At 39.9% G+C, this 22,463-nt stretch overlaps 1 protein-coding gene across 4 annotated transcripts in view; it reads right to left on the reverse strand.

The window, feature by feature from the left end:
- Nucleotides 1–15,621: 15,621 nt before the first annotated feature.
- Nucleotides 15,622–22,463, reverse strand: part of PDE10A (phosphodiesterase 10A) — a 662,280-nt gene continuing 655,438 nt past the window's right edge. For all 4 annotated transcript variants that reach the window (XM_073671427.1, XM_073671428.1, XM_073671426.1 and 1 more), the window contains one exon: nucleotides 15,622–19,920. In XM_073671427.1, coding sequence (XP_073527528.1) covers nucleotides 19,809–19,920 — 112 coding nt within the window. In that variant the 3' untranslated portion in view covers nucleotides 15,622–19,808. The remainder of the gene's footprint in view (nucleotides 19,921–22,463) is intronic.

Genomic DNA, 22,463 nt, shown 5'->3' on the forward strand with positions numbered 1-22,463 from the left:
AAGCTCTTCCAGAATTTGAAAGTGGAGTTGGCTAATGCGGTGATTGCATGAAATTAAGTGGAAGAGTATTTGGTGTTCCATGAGTTTACGACAGATTATGATTTGTATATAGAAATGCTGGGTTATCTCCCTAACATACATGAGACCACATGAACACTGAATTCAATAAACCACATGTGAATGATCACCTTTCTTTAGTATGATATAACTTGTCTCAGCATTAATGACTTTGGAGAATTGCTCACATGAGAAACAGGGGTACTTCCCATTTCTGGTGGGCTCTAGGGTAGATTGTCTTAAATATGGTTTCAGTAATTCTACATCTGCTCTCCCTAAAGAGTCTGTATGGTTCTTCGGTTGTATAGCACATAATGGGAAATTCTTGAAATCGGGGCTGCCACTAGGAATTCAGGGCCCCATACTGGCAAAATTTTCAGGCCCCCCTCGAGGCTCCGCACAGACTCCACCCCAGCTCCGCCTCCACTGAAGCTCCGCCTCCACTGCCCACTCTTGGAAAAACTAAATTTCTGCACCACATGCTTACCAATCACACATTAACACTTCACATTGAATACCACATCACATTCATAGTAATCAGCTTTTGTTTTAACCAAAAGATATTTTTAAGCCGCCACCAGGACAAGGTAGACTCTTTTGGCTGGGCCCTACTCTACTCCAACCTGTTAAACATTTGTTAAAATATCCAATATTAAATAGGGATTGGGGGGCAGGTTATTCATTTTATAGGTGGGGAAGATTGTGCCCAGGTCACTATCTGCACTAATAAAGAAATTGGGGGTGGGGTTAGAACAGTCAATATAGTAAGAAGGAATAGAGGTACAGAGAGATACATAAAATGCATGTACACTAATGCTAAAAGCCTCACCAACAAAATGGAGGAATTAGAATTAATTTTGTTGGAAAATAATTATGACATGGTGGGGATATCTGAGACATGGCTGGACGAGAGCCATGACTGGGCAGTTAATTTACAGGGCTATGGTCTGTTCAGAAATGATGTAAAATCATCCTTAAAACCCATCTTGCGTGATAATATATGTGAATCTAATGAAAATGTCCCTGTGGTGGAGATAAGGGAAGGAGGAAAAAATAATAAATTACTGATAGGGGTTTGTTATAAGTCTCCAAAAATAATGGAAGCAGCGGAGAATATCCTCATAAAGCAAATAGATGAAGCAGCAACTCAAGGAGAAGTCATTATTATGGGGGACATCAACTACCCTGAAATACATTGGAGAACAGAAACCTGTAGTTCAAGCAAAGGTAATAGGTTTTTGAAAACTATGAGAGACAATTGCCTTTCACAACTGGTTCAGGACACAACAAGAAGGGGGGCACTGCTAGACCTAATATTAACCAACAGGCCAGACCGCATATCAAATATACGTGTTGGGGGTCACTTGGGTAATAGTGATCACAAAATAATAAGTTTTCATGGATAATTTAATAAGATGTGTAGTAGAGGGGTTACAAGGACACTAAACTTCAGGAAGGCAAATTTCCAACGGTTGAGAGATGATCTTAGTGCAATAAACTGGGACGATATCCTGAGACATAAAACTACACAAAGCAAATGGGAGACATTTATTAGCATCCTGAAGAGGACCGGTGCACAATATATACCCTTTGGGAATAAACATGCTAGAAATAGGAGGAAACCACTATGGCTAAATAGAGCTGTAAGGGGCGCAATAAGTGACAAAAAGAAAGCATTTAGAGAACTAAAGCAAGTAGGTAGTGATGAGGCATTAAATAAATACAGAAAATTAAATACATTCTGTAAAAATCAAATCAAGGCAGCAAAGATTGAGACAGAGAGACTCATTGCCAGATAAAGTAAAAATAATCCCAAAATATTCTTTAACTACATAAATAGTAAAAAACTAAAAAATGATAGTGTTGGCCCCCTTAAAAATAGTCTGGGTGAAATGGTGGAAGAGGATGAGGAAAAAGCCAATATGCTAAATGATTTTTTTTAACAGTATTTACACAAGAAAATCGCATGACAGAAAACATGATCAGTGATAACAAAAATTCTCCATTAAATGTCACTTGCTTAACCCAGCAGGAAGTACGGCGGCATCTAAAAATCACTAAAGTTGACAAATCCCCAGGCCCGGATGGGATACACCCGCGAGTACTGCAGGAATTAAGTAACATCATAGATAGACCATTATTTTTAATCTTTAAAGATTCCATAATAACAGAGTCTGTACCACAGGACTGGCATATAGCAAATGTGGTGCCAATATTCAAAAAGGGGACAAAAACCGAACTTGGAAATTATAGGCCAGTAAGCTTAACCTCTACTGTGGGTAAACTCCTGGAGGGTTTCCTAAGAGATGCTATGCTAGAGTATCTGAAGAAGAATAACCTCATGACCCAATATCAACATGGGTTTACGAGGGACCGTTCCTGTCAGACTAATCTGATCAGTTTTTATGAAGAGGTAAGTTCCGGACTGGACCAAGCAAATGCAGTGGATGTTGTGTATATGGACTTTTCAAAAGCTTCTGATACGGTTCCACACAAAAGGTTGATACATAAAATGAGAACAATGGTGATAGGGGAAAATATATGTATGTGGGTTAAGAACTGGCTCAGTGATAGGAAACAAAGGGTGGTTATTAATGGAAAACACTCAGACTAGGTCTCAGTTAACAGTCGGGTACCACAGGGGTCAGTATTGGGCCCGCTTCTTTTTAATATATTTATTAATGACCTTGTAGGGGGCATACAGAGTAGTATTTCAATATTTGCAGATGACACTAAACTCTGCAGGGTAATCAATACAGAGGAGGACAATTTTATATTACAGGAGGATCTATGTAAACTAGAAGCTTGGGCTGATAAATGGCAAATGAGCTTTAATGGGGATAAATGTAAGGTAATGCACTTGGGCAGAGGAAATAAAATGTATAATTATATGCTCAATTGTAAATCACTGGGCAAAACGGTAACTGAAAAAGACCTGGGTGTATTGGTGGATGACAAGCTCACGTTTGGTGGCCAGCGTCAGGCAGCTGCTACAAAGGCAAATAAAATAATGGAATGCATTAAAAGAGGCATAGATGCTCATGAGAACATAATTTTACCTCTATACAAGTCACTAGTGCGACCACTCTTAGAATACTGTGTACAGTTCTGGTCTCCGGTGTATAAGAAAGACATAGCTGAACCAGAGCGGGTGCAGAGAAGAGCGACCAAGATTATTAGAGGACTGGGGGGGTCTGCAATACCAAGACAGGTTATTACACTTGGGGTTATTTAGTTTGGAAAAACGAAGGCTTAGGGGTGATCTTATTACTATGTACAAGTATATGAGGGGACAGTACAAAGACCTTTCTACTGATCTTTTTACTCTGAGGCCAGAGATGGGGACAAGGGGGCATCTTCTACGTCTGGAGGAAAGAAGGTTTAATCATAATCACAGACGGGGATTCTTTACTGTAAGAGCAGTGAGACTATGGAACTCTCTGCCGCATGATGTTGTAGTGACTGATTCGCTACTAAAATTTAAGAAGGGCATGGATGTCTTTCTTAAAAAGTATAATATTACAGGTTATATATACTAGATTCCTTGATAGGGCGTTGATCCAGGGAACTAGTCTGATTGCCGTATGTGGAGTCAGGAAGGAATTTTTTTCCCCAATGTGGAGCTTAGTGTTTGCCACATAGTTTTTTTTTGCCTTCCTCTGGATCAACATGTTAGGCTATGGGTTGAACTAGATGGACTTAGTAACAGTTTTTATGGTTGAAGGAAGACTATGTTACTATTATATAATCTGACCATTGGAAACTGCGCCAATCGGAAGAAGAGGAACTTTTATCCCAGACAGGACACTTTTATCCCCATTTTAAAATGGAACGGCAGGTGGGATGTCTGACCACAGCTCTATTCATTCTCTTTGGGGCTTTCCGAAAAAGCCAAGTGCAGTGCCCGCAGCCACTGAGGGAATGAATGGGTTAGCGGTAGAGTCGCACACAAACTCCAGTCTAATGGGGATAAAAGTTGTATATTCTGCTGATCAGTGCAGGTCCCAGCAGTCAGACACCCACCAATCAATAACTTATCACTTATTCTTAGGCCATGTTCACATGGTCAGTATTTTACATCACTTGTTTGTAAGTCAAAATCAGGAGTGGATCTAGGATCTTTTCCTCAGTAGTGAAAAAGTATCATAGAAACACGTGCACCACTTCTGCATTTATCACCCACTCCTGGTTTTGGTTTTCAAATACTGATGTGAAATACTGACCAAATACTGAACATGTTAACATGGCCTTAGGATAGGCGATTACTTATTTTCACTGGAGAACCTCTGTAAGTGTATAATTGCTACTCTCTAATAGTCACAGGACAGGCAGGGGTGAAACGTCCAAGTTATTAATCTCTATTGGAAATAAAGAATCTTCCCCTTATTGATATCAGAGAAAATAGGTGACCTCCATACACAACACAATCCACTATACCAAGACCAATACCACCACATACAAGGAACAAATACTGCCACACTGTGACCAGACCTCATATTACCACCACACAGTGACCAATTAATACCACATACAGAGATTAAATACCACCATGCCATGACCAGAACACATATTACCACCACATAGTGACTGAATAATATCACATACAAGGAACAAATAGCACCACACCATGACCAGTTCAAGTCTATGAACATTGTCGCATTGAGAGCTTGTGACGTAGCTTCTGACTTCCAGCCAATCACAAGCTGTGCTCACAAAGATAGGGCCACGGAACTGGAGCAGTGCTGAACATCTATGAAGATGCCGGAAGGTGAGTATGACAGGGACTTAGGTTTAAAGGGACTCTGTCAGCACAGAATGACTGTTAAAACAAAGTCCCATCACTTGGTGCTTCACGGCAGGGCCAATCATTTAAATTCACCTTCCCATCTGCTTGTTTTCCCTCTATCTCCACCCCCCTTCTTTGATTGACAGCTCTGGCTTCATATGCCCAGAGAAGAGCAGAGATAGATGGAAAACAAGCTGGTGAAAGGTGTATATAAATGACTGGCCCCGCCATGATGCACCGAGCACCTGTACTTGCCTGAACAGTCATTCTGTGCTGACAGAGTTACTTTAACCCCTTTACCCCCCCCAAGGTGGTTTGCACGTTAATGACCCAGGCCAATTTTTACAATTCTGACCACTGTCACTTTATGAGGTAATAACTCTGGAACGCTTCAAAGGATTCCCCTGATTCTGAGATTGTTTTTTCGTGACATATTGACCTTCATGATAGTGGTAAAATTTCTTCGATATCACTTGCATTTATTTGTGAAAAAAATGGAAATTTGGCAAAAATTTTGCAATTTTCAAAATTTTAATTTTTATGCCCTTAAATCAGAGAGCTATGTCACACAAAATAGTTAATAAATAACATTTCCCACATGTCTACTTTACATCAGCACAATATTGGAACCAATTTTTTTAATTTTTTTTATTGGGGAGCTATAAGGGTTAAAAGTTGACCAGCGATTTCTCATTTTTCCAACAAAATTTACCAACCATTTTTTTTTAGGGACATCACATTTGAAGTCGCTTTGAGGGGTCTTTATGACAGAAAATAACCAAAAATGACACCATTCTAAAAACTGCACCCCTCAAGGTGCTCAAAACCACATTCAAGAACTTTATTAACCCTTCAGGTGCTTCACAGGAATTTTTGGAATGTGGAAGAAAAAAAATTAACATTTAACTTTTTTCACAAAAATGTTACTTTAGACCCAATTTTTTTTATTTTTGCAGGGGTAACATGAAAAAATGGACCCCAAAATTTGTTGTGCAATTTCCCCTGAGCATGTAGATACCCCATATGTGGGAAAAAAAAACTGTTTGGGTGCACGGCAGTGTTCGGAAGGGAAGGAGCGCCATTTGACTTTTTGAATGGAAAATTTGCTTGAATAATTAGCGGACGCCATGTTGCATTTGGGGAGCCCCTGATGTGCCTAAACAGTGGAGACCCCCCACAAGTGACACCATTTTGGAAACTAGACCCCTCAGGGAACTTATCTAGATGAGTGGTGAGCACCTTGAACCCCCAGGTGCTTCACAGAAGTTTATAACATGGAGCCGTGAAAATAAAATTTTCACATTTTTCCCACAAAAATGTTTTTCAGACTCCAGTTTTGCATTTTCATAAGTGTAACAGGAGAAATTGCACCATGCAACTTGTTCTGCAATCTCTCCTGAGTAAGCCAATGCCCCATATGTGGAGGAAAACCACTGCTTGGGCATGAGGCAGGGTTCAGAAGGGAAGGAGCACCATTTGACTTTTTGAATGTAAAATTTGCTTGAATAATTAGCAGATGTGCCCCTGATGTGCCTAAACAGTGGAAAACCCTCACAAGTGACACCATTTTGGAAACTAGACCCCTCAGGGAATTTATCTAGATGTGTGGTGAGCACCCTGAACCCCCAAGTGCTTTACAGAAGTTTATAACATGGAGCCGAGAAAATAAAAAAATCAAACTTTTTCCACAAAAATTATGTTTTAGCCCCAATTTTTTTTTATTTTCACAAGGGTAAGAGGAGAAAATGGACCCCAAAAACTTTTGTGCAATTTCTCCTGAGTACGCCAATACCCCAGATGTGGGGAAAATACAGTGTTTGGGCGAACAGCAGAGTTCAGAAAGGAAGGAGCACTGTGTGACTTTTTGAATGCAAAATTGGCTGGAATTGAGAGCGGACACCAGTATCGCGTTTGGAGAGCCCCTGTTGTGCCTAACTAGTGGAAACCCCCCACCAGTGACCCCATTTTGAAAACTACACCCCTCAAGGATTTTGTCAAGGGGTATAGTGAACATTTTGAACCCAGAGGTACTACACAGAATTTGATAACATTAGGTCATCATATTGAATAAGTTGTCATTAGTCTTGAGAGCAAGTGCTCGCTACTTGAGTTTGCATCGGGTACTCTGGTATGCACCATGTATCGCACGTGCTCAAGTGACATGCTTGAGTCCACGCCCGCATGTTTCACGGTTATTAGACACCCAAAAAAAAACATGCGGGGATCTCTGGTGCATGGCAGGCTATCCCTGTTTTTTTTGGCAGCGAAGCATATGGGGCGGAGACTCGCGCATGTCACTCGAGCACTCGCGATACTCAGTGCATACCCAAGCACCCGATGCAAACTCAAGTAGCGAGCACTTGTGCTCAACACTGGTCGCCATATAGTCATCTTTTTTTTTTTTTTTACTTTTGAAAAAAATCCCAATCCTAATACAACGCCAACCCTAACCCTAGCCTAACCCCAACCCCAACCCTAGAGTTTATTTTTTACGCCGTTCCTCGTGCGGTATAAGTGATTAGACAATTTATTCTTCGGGTCGGTGCGATTACAGCGATACCAGAATCATATGGGGTTTTTATGACTGACAGCTGTCACACACTAAAAGACCCTTTTTTTGTAAAATCTAGTTTTTGCATAGCCATATTTTGAGAGCTATAATTTTTCCATATTTTGGCCGACAGAGTCATGTGACGGCTTGTTTTTTGCAGGACAAGTTGACGTTTTTATTGGTACCATTTTCAGGCATGTGACATTTTTTGATCGCCTTCTATTCCGATTTTTGGAAGGCAGAATAAACAAAAAACAACAATTAAGGAATTCTTTTTTTAAAAATTTTTTTATGCTGGCATGTGGTAAAATTGATAAGGTAACTTTATTCTTCGGGTCAGTACGTTTACAGTGATACCACTTTTATATCATTTTTCTATGTTTTGGCGCTTTTACACAATAAAAGCTATTTTATAGAAAAAAATATTTTTTTGCATCGCTTTATTCTGAGAGCTATAACTTATTTTTCGGCTGATGGAGCTGTGTGGCGGCTTGTTTTTTGCGGGACAAGGTGACGTTTTCAGCGGCACCATTTTTATTTATATTCGTCTTTTTGATCATATGTTATTCCATTTTTTGTTTGGCGTTATGATAAAGCATTGTTTTTTGCTCCATTTTTTTTTATTTTTTTTTACCGTGTTCACTAAAGGGGTTAACTAGTGGGATAGTTTTATAGGTCAGGTCATTCCGAACGTGGCGATACCAAATATGTGTACTTTTATTATTTTGTTCCATAATAATATTTATTGATGGGTACATTATATTTTAGTTTTTGGTGGATTTTTTTTTTTTTTTAACGCCTTTTTTTTACTTTTATACTTTGTCCCACTATGAGATTTTCACTTTTTTTACTCTGATCTGATCTATAGCACCATCTCTGAGTTTTACAGGCTGTCAGCACTGCAGATGCAGAAGATACTTTGGTCATGCACTGCGCTGTGACAATCAGCTGACACCTTGGGGTGATCGCGCCCGCACAGCCTGTGTGCGGGCGAAATCAACAGGGCGTACTAATACGTACCTGGCTCTTAAAGCCCAGGGCGCAGGTATGTATTAGTACGCCTTGGGCTTTTAAGGGGTTAAAGCACCACTCCAGCAGTAAAAAAAAAACTGTTGGAGTGGTGCTTTAAACTGGCTACATTGCCCCAATGTTTTACACACGGTGGTTGAATTTTTCAAAACCAGTTTAAGGCAAAAGTGATTTTGTTGCCTAGACCCAATATATTAGTATATACCTATATAAAAACACACAAATACAATATATACAATACATACCTGTATATAAAACAGTATATACTGTATATAATACACACCTGGCTGTACTATAAAGTGTGTGTGTATATAAAGTTTACCCTTATGTATTACATATAGGTATTTATTGTACCTATTTCTCTATATAACAGAAATTCAGCATAACCAGACTGTAAAGACAGGAGGCTTCCCTGTCACAGATTACAAGCAGTGATTAGTGACTGAGCTCGGGAGCTCCGGGGAAGGTCATTGCTGTGTGTGGCTGAGAAACGTGATCCTGCAGCAACTAGCATGGAGCTTAGGGATCACAGGGAGTAAATCGCTGCTGAATGTGCCTTAAAGGGGTTGCCCAGTCTAAATCCACAAGCCTGCAGTCCCTCTATACGCCACTGTATGTGACTGCAGACTTGTGAATCCTCAGAGCGTACACACTGTGTGCTGTGAAGATTCACCGGTGTCAGAGCCAGGAACAGTGGTCACGTGGCTGTAGACTCCCGGCCAGAATCCGACTAGAGGAGCATGGCACCACTCAATGCGAGGATTCACAAGTCTGCAGTCATAGAGTGACACATAAAGGGACTGCAGGATTGTGGATTTAGACCAGACAACCCCTTTAAGGCTCATTCAGCCGTTGGTGAATATCGGTCTGTGCTCAGACCGCAGTCCATGGACTGGCCACAGGTCTCCTGACCTGAACTCAGCAGCCTCACAACATGTATGAGGATGTGGGTCAGGAGATTGGCACCCAGTCCATGTACTGCAGTGTGAGCGCAGACCAATTTTTCCCTTCCAATAATTACACTGCCTTAATAATAATGTTTCCCAGTCATATCTACCCACTTGCATCAATCATTCCCTCCCCGCCAACCAAAATTTATAAGCTACTGGATGACCCTAAGCGCTGCTGCCAGATGTTGTAATTGGGCATTTAGTTTTACAGCAGCGCTCAGGATCATCCAGTAGCTTATAAATTTTGGTTGGATGGTGGAAGGAGGGAGGGGAGGGAATGATTGTATCATATAATCACGTACTGAAATGGTTGAAAAATTAATACATGGACTTGTTAGCAGACTCCCCTCACTAGCCTCAGCAGACTCCCGTCACTCCACTAAGCAGACTTCACTCCCCTCACTAGCCTCCCCTCCTCTCAGCAGCCTCCTTTCAGTAGACTCTCCTCACTCCCCTCAATAGACTCCTCCTCACACACTGCCCACTGCCTTAGTCTGCCTGCCTCCCACATGTGGTTCGCTGCTCTGGAAAGAAGATGTGCGTGCAGCGTATCACATGACCAGAGTACTACGTCAGGACCATGATGCACCCACTGACTGGGTACTCTTGTCCTCTGGTTCGGCTGTCGTTAGAAAGACCGCATGGACCAGGGCTCATACCACTGAACGCCCACTCTCTTTTAGCGTGGGCACAACACTGCTCAGATAACACAGGGTGATGGTAAACACTGTGGCAATAATTTATTGAACCACCAGAAATCACTAACATCTACAACAGTCACAGAAAATACACAAGATGGTACAAGTTACAGAGTCTCACCCTTCCGCTGGCCTGCCGGGATTAGAGCAGTGAGATGTGACCAGGTGACCCAAGTGTCCCATCCTGGATTCTTCAAATAGTCTCTGAAAGTTCATCAATGGTCAATGGAGCAGATGTCATGGTTTACCGCCACAGAGAGGAGCCAGACTGCAGCATCTGATTCCTCCCACTCCTGCACTCACTAGAAGCCTTTCACCTTCATATTAAATGGTGCAGGTTTCTTTCAGCAGTGCAGGGGTTAATCTGATCAGCTGTGAGCTCCTGAAAGCTTACCTGCATTAAGGCTCTCAGCTGTCCAGTGTTAGCCGCTCCCAGCTCCTATATATTCTGGGCTTTGGCTTGGAGTCATTGCCAGAGCTAACTTATGCTGCATGGTTATAGCAGTTCGGTGGAATGTTGTTGTTTGAAACGGCGTTTGGAGGATTTAAGCGGAGACTGTTGTGTGGTTTAGTTTGTGTGTAATCCTCTTCTCTCCTATTTTGGTTTGTTCCCCATCCTCCACTTCCCGATGTTAACCTCTGTGGTTTGTGTGCATTTATTTGTGTGATTGGTATTTGTCTTTAGCCCTGTTTGTATTACTTTGTTAGTCTGGTTTGTGTACTGCCATACACTACTACTCCCCTCTTCACTGGGTGGGGGAAGGGAACAGACTAAGGGCAGATTAGGGAGCTCATTCAATGTATGTGGTCCCGGCATCTTCATCTTCAGAAGGCAGCTGGGTACGATTCAATGTATTGTCCCTCAACTATTTTTACTGCTTCGCTCTCAGTTTCTAAGATCTTTTATACATGATGATGTTTTAACTGGTGAAAGGTCCTATTTACAGTGTTAATCGGGCTAGATCATGGAATAGTAGCAGCAGAGGTGAATAAACTGTTTTTATTTTTTTTGTTTCTTGTCTCCATTGTGAAAATTATCTTGTAAATTTAGGACATAATTTCTGATAATCCCAACATAATGTTGACATTATCATTTATTAATGTTGGAATGTTCATTGATGCCATTTTGAGGTAAATGAGACTTTTGATTGCTTTTTATTTCATTTTTTATAAACTAGGTGACATAAAACAGCAATTCTGACATTGTTTTCATTGGTTGGCTAAATAATGTGCTCATTTTATAATCAGTTACCACCATGTCAATAATGGCCCAAATATTTATCATTTATTTTTGCAATAAAAATCAAATAAAAAAAAATATATAGTTTCAACATACCCATATTATACGAGGCGTACTTTTTTTTTTCCAATCGACCATTTTTTTGTCTGATGAATGCAGTCATTTACATGGGATCAATAAAACCTAATATTTACACAACTTTTACAACCTAAAAAATAAAGACCCACTCTCCAAGTTCAGTTTATTAAATTCTTTACTGTATTTAGAAATGAAAATTACAGCATCATTGTCTAAAGTTACCACTAAATGTGCTAAAATTTGGAAATTGTATCATAAAGCATGTGGAAAGTGAATGTTCATGCATTGCACAATTTATCCAGCAGATAGTGTTTCTGGGTCTTCCATGTAGAAATTACTAGTGTTGTTACTTGATTCACAATTGATACAAATAAAAGTTGTTTAGCGGCTTTGTTTTAACATGTTTCATGATACTTTAGTTTTCCACAACAGCAAAGAATATATTCAATAAAAAAAATATACAAAAAGCTCTGTATTCATTTTCACTGCCAAATAAATTGCCTTTAAAACTAAGAGCAATTTGAAATATATATATATATATATATATATATATATATATATATGTATGTCTACAAGTATAATACATAAAATATATTTGTTTATTATTACATATCCACAGAAGTTTTAAATCTTGTTCTAAATAGCATAATATGTATAGATAGCATACTTTATTTTTAAAATGTATGTACACTTCATAACATATTAGTTTTCTACTGTACAAACTTAAATATAGAAAAACAAAATGAAGGAAAATACACATGTACATTATTTATAAGTCATATGCAAAGTTAAGACATTTTGAAATTATTGCACTTGCATATTCTCTATCATTTTAACAAACCATTTTTACATATGCAATATACACATATATATATACTTATATAAAAAATAAGTATGCAGTCTACATATGGTTTTAGATCAGCAGGTCCAAAACATCTTGTAGTTCATTTACATAAAATAATCTATTTGAGTTAGATTTTTAGATTTTGTTTTTAAACTCATTTGTTTTGTTTTTTTTGTCTTTTTCTTTAATGAAACATAACCCGTATTTCTAAATATCGAGCACAGTTTTTGGTCAGCAAGCAAGCAACATAAACTGCTATAATATTTTTTTATGATTATTTTGTTACATTAAATGATCGTTTTGCTCGACGTTGCAACATTTTTTTTTTTACAAAATTTAAGTGAAAAAAAAACAAAAAAAAAACCTGTGCCAGAACTTATTACTTGAAGTATCAGCATACTTGAAAACTGAACATAAGTCTTAAAATTTCTTCCCTTGGTAAATAAAAATCATCACAAATTGAGTTTCTCTCTGAAAGAAAACTAGATCTTCTAGATTTGTGTCCCTCATTCCTTTGAATAAGTCAAACATTGTGTACAGAAGTCACTGGGAAACCTATGCACCTTATATAATGATGAGACTGTTACTACTTACAAGTTAAAAACCAGGTTCATATGCTCCTAGTGAATCACAATACTACGCCTGTATTATAAGGAGTCAATCTGTTAATGGAGATGATGAGCAGAAAAATGCCATATATAGTATATTACCGTGACGTCTATATTCAAGAGTTACATTAAAATTATTCTGTAATTTTTACACTCAGACATGCTTGCCGTTTTAAGTCAGATGTGATGTGGATTAAAAAAGAAAAATAAAAAAAATCAATATGGAGGATCTTTTGCATCAACTTGTGTTTTTGGCACCATTTTTATGAAAATGCTGTAGGGTTTGGCTGCATTTTCATGGCAAAAAGACAAGCAGCCAGAAGTTGAGAACAAGTCAGTAAAAAAAATGATATATGTATATATTTTATGTGGAACAATGAAAATTTCAGCCTCTCATACGGTTTGTGCCCTTTTTTAGCCAAATGCAACAATTTCTAAGTATGGTATTTTTTTCATGCATTTTCCACCAAGATCCTTTATCTGGAAAAAACAAAAAAAAACCACGCATAAAAAATAATTGCAAAAAATAGAATTTGTAAAAAACGGTATGAAAATCATGCGGTTTTAGAAGCCAAAATAAAAAATGCTACAAAAAAATAAAAAAAAATCTTTCAAAGACATTATTAAGACATTTTAGAGCTTTCAAAACATGTAGATATAGGGGTTATACTAAGGTGTCCAAAAAAAGCAACTGGAAAATTAGAGATCAACCTCACTTAAACCCATAACGCCAATACATAAAAGCAGTGACTTTTCCACAAATTGCATGGGGTCAGAGATAAAAATATTTAGGATAGTTTTATGCTTGTGATATGCATTTTGCTTTTACTTTAAAGTATTAAATTCTAGTCAAACCGGTTTGTGTACAGTCGCATCATTTACACTCGGTATTGTAGCTTTGGTATTAGTTTGTATATAGAACTGTTTGTGGTTGAAAAGTGACTGCATTCGGTTATTTCATTGCACAACTACTTGTTACAAAAAGTTTTACTCATTTGTTCTGATTAAAACACTACATAAAAGTAGTATTTGTGCTATGTGGCCCAGGGCAGGGATTGATGGGAGCACATTTCAGAGTATAAGATTCATCCGTTAATCTAAGAACATGTGCAAGGATGAGGGAAATAACATCAATTCTGACTCTTTACATGATGCTAGAACAACTTCAAACCATATAAAGGCATTCATGAAATTATAGACCTGCAATATGAAATGTCACAGAGGGCTCCAGGTTTCCATAATGTCAAAGAAAATGAGGCTGGGTATGTCAAGGGTTCATTCAGAGCAACAACAATTAACCCAAAGTCTCTCTTCATTTTACAACAGAGCTGTAGCACAAACACGTCTACAGCACAAACAGGTCGGTATCGAACACATTTAAAAGGATTTGCTACAATCAGAAAAGACTTCCTGAAACAATAATGCATCTTTAAAAGGGGTTTTCCCTTTCAGACAATGAAACAAACTGTCCTCTACCTCACCCTCCCTGGGTCCATCAGCAAGGCTCCGACACTTCTCCTGATGTGTGGTGTTGGCAGTGAAGTCAACGTCATGTCTACAGTGTAGCAGCCAATCAGTGCGCTCAACAGCCTCGAAAAGGGTGCGCCGTCTACACAGGCAGAGCCACAGCCAATGTGAGACCCCAAAGAGTAGTGTTGGAGACTCAATGGTGGAGAGGGATTACAATGTGGTTTGTGATGGGATGTTTCAACAAACTGCAGATGAGGGAGAACATTGTCTGAGAAGGAACAACGCTTTTAAAATAAATCTCTATTGTATAGTGCTATGCTAGTATATACACGCACACATAAAGAACTGGCACATTAAGCCAAGGCAAGTGATAGCTGATGACTTTCATTTACAGTAGTGCAAATTACTCTAACCCATATCTAAAATGAAAACTGCCAGCAAATATAAGGACCAACTCATAATAGAAATTCTACAATGAATGGAACTAAAAGAAAGTTCCGGACGATGGATAATGGCTGTGCGATATCCACATGTTACATCCAATATGTAAACCACTTTATGAATTACTGCTGCCTAATCGGTCTGGTGTTGGTGCAGATCGCCTGCACTGACCAGTCACACTCTTGCTAGTAGTGAGGCAAGCAGGTGGAGATTAAAAGATGACAAAGTATTTCTGGTGCTAACAAAAGCTTCCATTTCCTACACAAAAGTAATAAAAAAAAGAAAAAGTGATCAACTTTCCCTTAGCAACTGCTCAAATACATCCACCTATCTGTGTAGTGCGGATATTACTTTTGGTAGAATGAGAAATATTCAATGAAACACAAAACATATTTGGTAGCGTGCCAGTAACTAATTAAAGGCAAATTATAACCAAGTTCTCTTGATATTTCATACGTCATTGGGTCGCTTTGCCTCACAAGAAAATCTGGTTCAGCACAACTTCATAGAGACCCAACACAGTTTCTATAGGCATAATATCATCTGGCATAATTTGTTAAAAGTTATAGGCTTTAAAGTGCATAGTATCTTTTGTATGGGACAACCACAGTTTCATTGTCACAAACACATAATCACCAAATGTAAAGCTTAATACAAATAGAGGCACGTTACAAAAGGTTTGCAGAGCACCAATTGTAGCAAAGCGGGAGCCAGCACTCCAAGTACTATACTTCTCCTGCTGTATGAATGGAAAGTAGATCCAAGAAATGCAAACAGCATGCACCTGGTATTCTACGCCAAAGCTTTAAATGCAACTACCCCTAACCTCTGCCCTACCACTGTAGTCTTAGCTAGAAGTGATGGATAAAAAAAAAAAGGATCAACTATTGCAGGCCTACACGTAACTCGTCTATATCTATTCAAGCAAAAACCGTAGTTCTCAAATGCCAAAACAAGCAGATTTGCTTAAGCTTTTTCCAGCAGCTGTTTAGAAATAGTAGTTTAGTCTCGAAGTTGGAAAATTTTAGAAAGTGTATTTCCCCAGCAAGCAAAAAAGCCATACAGTCACTTTAGTCAATTAACAAAAATAAGAAACACTATTAGACAAAAGCACAGCATACTGCACATTGAGAACTACCTGGATCACAGTCTGTTTCTTTTACCAGTGCTATTTATATATGCCAGGGAAAAAAAACAAAAAAAAAAAACACAATTTTTAGTTAAGTCACCACGGAAAAATATGGCTGCTGTACAATGTGTTAAAAATATTCTACCAAAAAAAATAGAAATAAAAATTGTAAACAGTTATAGGGTCAGTAGTTCGTCAGTGCAGTGTCACCGATGTGATATACGTGCAGAATACTGGGTAGTTCTCGGACATCCAGCATAGACAGACATGTAAACTATCAGGAGTTGAAGAATGATGAAAGCTGATGCACAGAAGAAGCTGACTGGGAGGAATCCCAAAGGTTTGCTGTCATTGTATGGGCTGTAAGTCATCTACAGAAATGTTGAACCAAGCGATGTCAACTGCCATTAATGGATCATAGGAAGCAATATCCACAGTGCAGATAATTTGCTTCTGCTATTACTGAATGGAGTCTTTTGTTGCACTAGGATTCAGGGAGAGTAATTTTCAGAGTTTCTGCGGTTGGGTGGCCGATGTAATCCGCAGCATAATCTCTGCCACCCAGTGCAGAAGATCTGAATCTCTTGCTACTGTAAACTCAGACTGCCGTGAATAAGGACATGCAGAAATAGGTTTAGTAAGTGCTTTGTAAGATTAAATTGTCCCTTGTACAGACTAAAGAAACTCATGAAATAAAATGGTTTGCATTGTGAGACACTTTGTGCAGAATTTATGGCCTATGCACAACACCTTATCCAACTAAGTGTGTACTGCTTGTAGTAGTCACAGCAAACAGCAAAATGTTTTACTTTGGTCCAAGTGGTATACTAGAGACTTGTGCAATACCTAGTAACAGGGGATGCAGTGGAAGGGAGATTTGCTACTGTTGCCCTTCAAGCCAGTCAGCAGAATACTAGCGAACACGTACAGCAGCCTATATTCCGCCCTCCGTACAGCAGACACAACATGCTATACACAGGCATATGCATTAGCTGAATCTCAGAAGAAACCCAACATGTTTTGTAGGACAGGATTCCCTTTCTTGTGCTGGTATGGACATACAGCGTATATTGTTGCACTGTCAGAGCTGCATTCACAGTTCTGCAGGCTTGAGAGTTGGACTGGTTCTGGTCGTTTGCTTTCTGGAAAGCTGAGTCTTTACACTGTTAACTGATGAGAAGAAATGGGGAATAGAAAATATGGCCCCACCAGACACCTCATCACTAGTGGCAGCAAAGAATCGGGTATGGTTATGTCCAAATACACAATCATATTTTCCCCCAAAATATGCAGTGAGGAGACCCATATATGCGGAAACTGGCAGGTTTGTCAGACTTCAATCTTGTGTTTGGGCAGCTACTGTCACGTTGCCTTATAGTCTAACAGCAATACTATGAATGAAGCTCCTATATTAAATGCTGTAACTGTACATCAGTACAAGATAAGTAGCGCACAGCACGGACTCAACTTTTAATTTCAATTAAGTATGTAAAGTGGTTTTCAGAAAATGAACACGCGCCTAAGACTTTCCAATTAACAATGGTGGCCAACACAAGAAATCCCACTGCTACCACTAGAGTGAACTATAAATGAAAGCAAAACTTCTGGCTTTCTAGGCTAGGAGCCAAGCCCCTAAAGCCATGTATGCCAACATAAAATACAGCCATAAAAGGGTCTGCTCACATTTCAGTATATGAAAAAGGTTCGGTGCAAGCTCAAGGCTCAGAAGCCTCCATGCCCCCAGCGGATCACAGCATAGTCCAAAGGAAGCATGAAATAAGATGTGAACAGGGGCCAATTCTGATGAGAAGTCTAAACCAAGATTCTAGTATGAATAAACGAGTCGACTTCATTCTTACTGCAAAAAATGGCAACAATAATTTAGTGAACAGTTCAACATACAATTAAGGCTTTGTTCATATGAGCGTTATTTAATTGTTGTTCTGCTCTGTTATAAGAGCGTAACAAAATTTACAGCAGTGTCGGACACCAGCAGCACCCAATAGAGCCCAGCGAATAATGCAGAGCCATTCTGGCCACTATTTTCTAGGAAATCTGTGATGTACACTTCTGATTGGAGGAAAAAAAAATAAATTATTGCTACAGCTTTTTTTTCAATATATATTTTCCAATATGGATCATGTAGTAATATCTGTAAATAGAATTACTTTATGATGTAAAAAATAATGGCTTCAGATTTCTCATGATCTAAGATTGTCTACTGGGGAAGTTAAGAAAAAAAAGGAGGGGAGGGGTTTACCTTTTGCTTGGACGACGTGCACTGCCCATTGTGCTTACTTCACAATGGAGAAAGTCCCAAGATGAGAATGAATAGAAAGATTATCATTCATCATGGGTCAGTCACCTCTGTAGACACAGCTAAATAGTGCAGCTCATGAGGATAAGTTACAATGATAACCAAGCTCTGTTCCGTCAGCAGGTAACCATTCGGTACCAATGTAATGTGTGCCATGCTACTCAGCACAGACTGTAGTGTGATCTTGTGCAGCGCGGTGTGCCCACTTATTAACAATCTCTATATTACACCTCAGTATCTGCAATAACATTCAACCCCTGTACATAAGGCCACACACTAGTTTTACCGGGAACCTGTGAAACTGAAAAACTAGTCAAAACTGCAGCCTGCTACAGAGCAGGAGGAGCATAACAGACTTAAAGGGGTATTCCCATCTCAAAGATCCTATCCCAATATGTAGCAGGTGTAATAATATTATCAAATACCACGGATTAGAAATCTAGCATAGTTCTTATGATTCGCTGTGTCGCTTACCTCATGTGCAGGGCATTGCAGTAGCTTAGGTATCCATGGTTACAACCACTCATATAGTGACAGTTAGTTAGCTAGTTGTTGGTTGTCATAACCATGGATACCATGCAATACCTGAACATGGGGTAAGTAACATAGCTCATCAGGAGAACTATACTACATTTCTAATTGGAGGTATTTGCTATTATTATTATTAGTACACCTACTACATACTGGGACATGATCTTGGGGATGGAAATGCCCCTTTAAATACAGTTTTGTAGGAACAGCTTTAGCATAATTGTCACTTATTCATTGAAATCCATGCTCATTTTTGGCATAACATCAAGTGGGCAGTCTTACTTAGCAATTGACAGCTATATGTATGCATATAGTTAGTAATTAGGACCACTCCTCCAACTGTACCCACATAAGTATTCATCAGCTCAGCTCCCCCCGGTGCCTGCAGATTGGACTTCATTTTCAAAGTGACAGGTTCGCTTTGCACTAGTCTTACAGCATTATAACTAGAAAGCATTAAGTAATGTGAAACATCTCCAAAGTTCAAAAGTCTAACTTAAATCCAACTTCTATTCATGTAAAAGCTGAACATGTACAGGGAAAATATATCACGGACAAAGAAATTTACATCTCAGATACACTGAAGTCTGCGCACAGTTCTGCAGACCTCAAAGTAAAATAAGTGCTCCTATTTTCCTACATACATTATAGAAATAATTAACAGCCAAACCTTCACAGGTTTACTAAGTGCCATAAATTCTCAGAATTCCTCCCATAAAAGGACTAAGAAACATTTTAAAAAAATAAGAAACATTGCTTCTACCAAAGCTCAAATGGTTTCCAACTAAAACCTTGGAATATTTCTTGTATTATACAGCAAATGTGTCTTTAGATCTCAGTAATATGCAATCTCTCTCCAGCATTTTAGTACCAGGTAGACCCTTAAAGCAAGAAGTACCCAAATAGGAAGAGAGGAGATATGCAGCTAACAAGAATAGCTAGGAGCTATCTAATTACATCACAGTCATTTTCTAAATCAGGGCTTGCAATAACCTAGGTCTACGGAATAATTAACTAAGGAAAACTGTGTGTTCTCCCTTAACGGAGGCCCTTTTTCACGGCTCTTATGCCACTGCCCATCAGTTGTCAATCTTAACAGGAAGAGAGTCTGATGGATCTGTTGGCTGGGTGGGAATCCACATTGCGGTATCTTCTCCCCGGGACACTTTCTCCCACTGGTTAAGATTATCCCTAAACAAAAAATGAAAGACAAAAAAAATGATCATCTGCACTTCGTCATATTACCTTTAGGCTTTTGTGGGATGTATTTTTCAACATAATCATTTTGGGTACATATAACTTTTTGATTAACTTTTATGAACTGAGGAAAATAATGGTAAAACCAGACATTTAAAAAAAAAAAAAAAAAAATTCTTGTGCCAGTCACAGCAATATTTTAGACATTATTACAAATATGACGATACCAAATAAGTACAATACTGTGCAAAAGTTTTAGGCAGGCGTGGAGGAAATGCTGAAAAGTAAGAATGCTCTAAAAATAGAAGGGTTAATAGTATATTTTTAGCAACTAGCAAAATGCAAAGTTAAGGAACAAAAGAGAAATCAAACCATTATTTGGTGTGATCAGCCTTTGCCTTCAAAATGGGCATCAATTCTTGAAGGTACACTTGAACAGAGTCAGAAATTTTCTAGGATTATCGTTAGGTTTAAGAGCAAAGAATTATACCAAAAGTGTGATCAAGAATAGTGATGAGCGAACGTGCTCGCCACTGCTCGGTACTCGCCCGAGCATCATTGTGCTTGACAAACTCGGCGAGTATTTCCGGGTTGCTCGGGCGGTCTCCACCCTGCTTGTTTGGCACTCTTTAGAGAGCCAATGAACATGCAGGGATTAGTTGCCACGCACTGTAATGCCGTAGCCATGTTTGTTGTGGGCATTACAGTGATTGGCTGGCCGCACAGCGTCATCAGGTCTTGTATAGGGGACTAATCCAGGTGCAGATTTTCAGTGGTGAAGGTGATAGCAGGAGTTAGGCAGGCAGGCAGTGTATGTGGCAGACTGCAGTGCATATAGTGCAAGAGGGTCCATAGCACGTTCCTGCTGCTGCTGTTCGTACAGATATTTGTAGACATAGCCCCATATATCAGGGGCCAGGGACATTTTTTTTTTATCTTAATCCTGATTATTTGCTTAAAAAGCAATCCAGAGTACACATTTTTCTGCTCCACTTGCTTGTTAGCACTGCAGAATACAACCAGATCTGTTCCATATTACAGCAATAAAAATCCAGAAATTTGAACTGAACTGGAAAATATTGCCTTACATTTTCATTTTGTTGCAGTGTGTCGGTCAAGCTATTCACATTTCACACTAGGTCTCTGTGAAGAAAAGTATTAGTAAATTACAGGCTTGCTATTTAAAATCGTGGTTCTCTGTCAGATGTATCACATAACTGCGTTCCAAAATCAGCCATTTCTAGTGAATGTGGAAAATATTTTCCTCCATTTAAAATGGGCTAGGTGCGTGACAATGGACGGGGAAGTGGACGTGATGGTGCATGCAGAGACCAAGGCCGTGGGCAACCTGACTAAGTGGGCCTAACCCCAGGGTCCAGAAACAGTGTCTATGGGTGACACCACTGCTTCTTCCTCTGTTGTGCGTGCACGCCAATCCCCTGTCCGTGTCGCATGCGAAGATGCCTCCCGCCCTGCACGTGTTGTTGCACACTCTCAACTAGCACCATCAGCAAGCACGTCCACTTCCTTGTCCTAGCGCAGCGTTCAGTTGTAACTACCCCAGTCCTTGGAACGCAAGCGCAAATACGCAGCCAACGCCCCACAGGCCACACTACTAAATTCACACATTTTGAGACTGCTTGCGCTCGAAATGTTGCCTTTTAGGCTCGTGGAGACGGAAGCTGTTCGCAACTTGATGGCGGCGACCGTCCCTCGGTACTCAGCCGCCACTATTTCTCCCGGTGTGCCGTCCCCGCATTACACGTGTCCCACAACATCGGCTGTGCCCTCAACAATGCAGTGTTGACGGTACAACTCGCTGATGGCACACTGGGTTAATATAGTGGAAGACGGGACCCAGTCGGACCTTGGGACGGAACATGTCCTCCCGACGCCGAGGATTTCGGGCCCTGGGTCAATCAGGGTTGCCCCCACATTCTACAGCTTCTGCACCTCCTCTTCAGCCTTTATCTCCGAAATAACCACATCAGTCAGAAGATGGAAGCACTGCCTCGGCCAAGCGGCAACAGGCTGTGCTGAAGCTAATATGCTTAGGTGACAAACCGCACAACGCTGAAGAGTTGTGGACAGCTCTGAAAGAGCAGGCAGATCTGTGGCTTACACCGCTGAACCTACAGCCAGGCATGGTCGTGTGCGACAATAGTAGGAACCTGGCAGCAGCTCTGAAGCGAGGCGAGCTCAGGTACGTACCATGCCTGGCCCATGGGCTTAACCTCGTGGTTCAGCGGTTTCTCAAAACCTACCTAGATCTGTTGCATCTGCTTGACAAAGTATGCCACGTGTGCCCATTTTAGAAAGTCAGCTACAGCTTCCGCCATCCTTGTCGTGCTTCAGCAGCGTTTGCAGCTTACAGCTCACCGACTTGTGTGCGATGTCCCCACGTATTGGAACTCTACATTGCAGATGTTGGGAAGGATTTGTGAGCAGAAGAGGGCAGTTGTTGACTACCAGCATCATCACGACCGTCCGTATTCAGGTCAGACTCCAAACATAAGACCTCAGGAGTGGACATGAAT

The sequence above is a fragment of the Phyllobates terribilis genome, unplaced genomic scaffold, assembly GCF_046119375.1.
Source record: "Phyllobates terribilis strain yellow unplaced genomic scaffold, ASM4611937v1 Scaffold_3__8_contigs__length_932513732, whole genome shotgun sequence".
NCBI lineage: Eukaryota > Metazoa > Chordata > Amphibia > Anura > Dendrobatidae > Phyllobates > Phyllobates terribilis.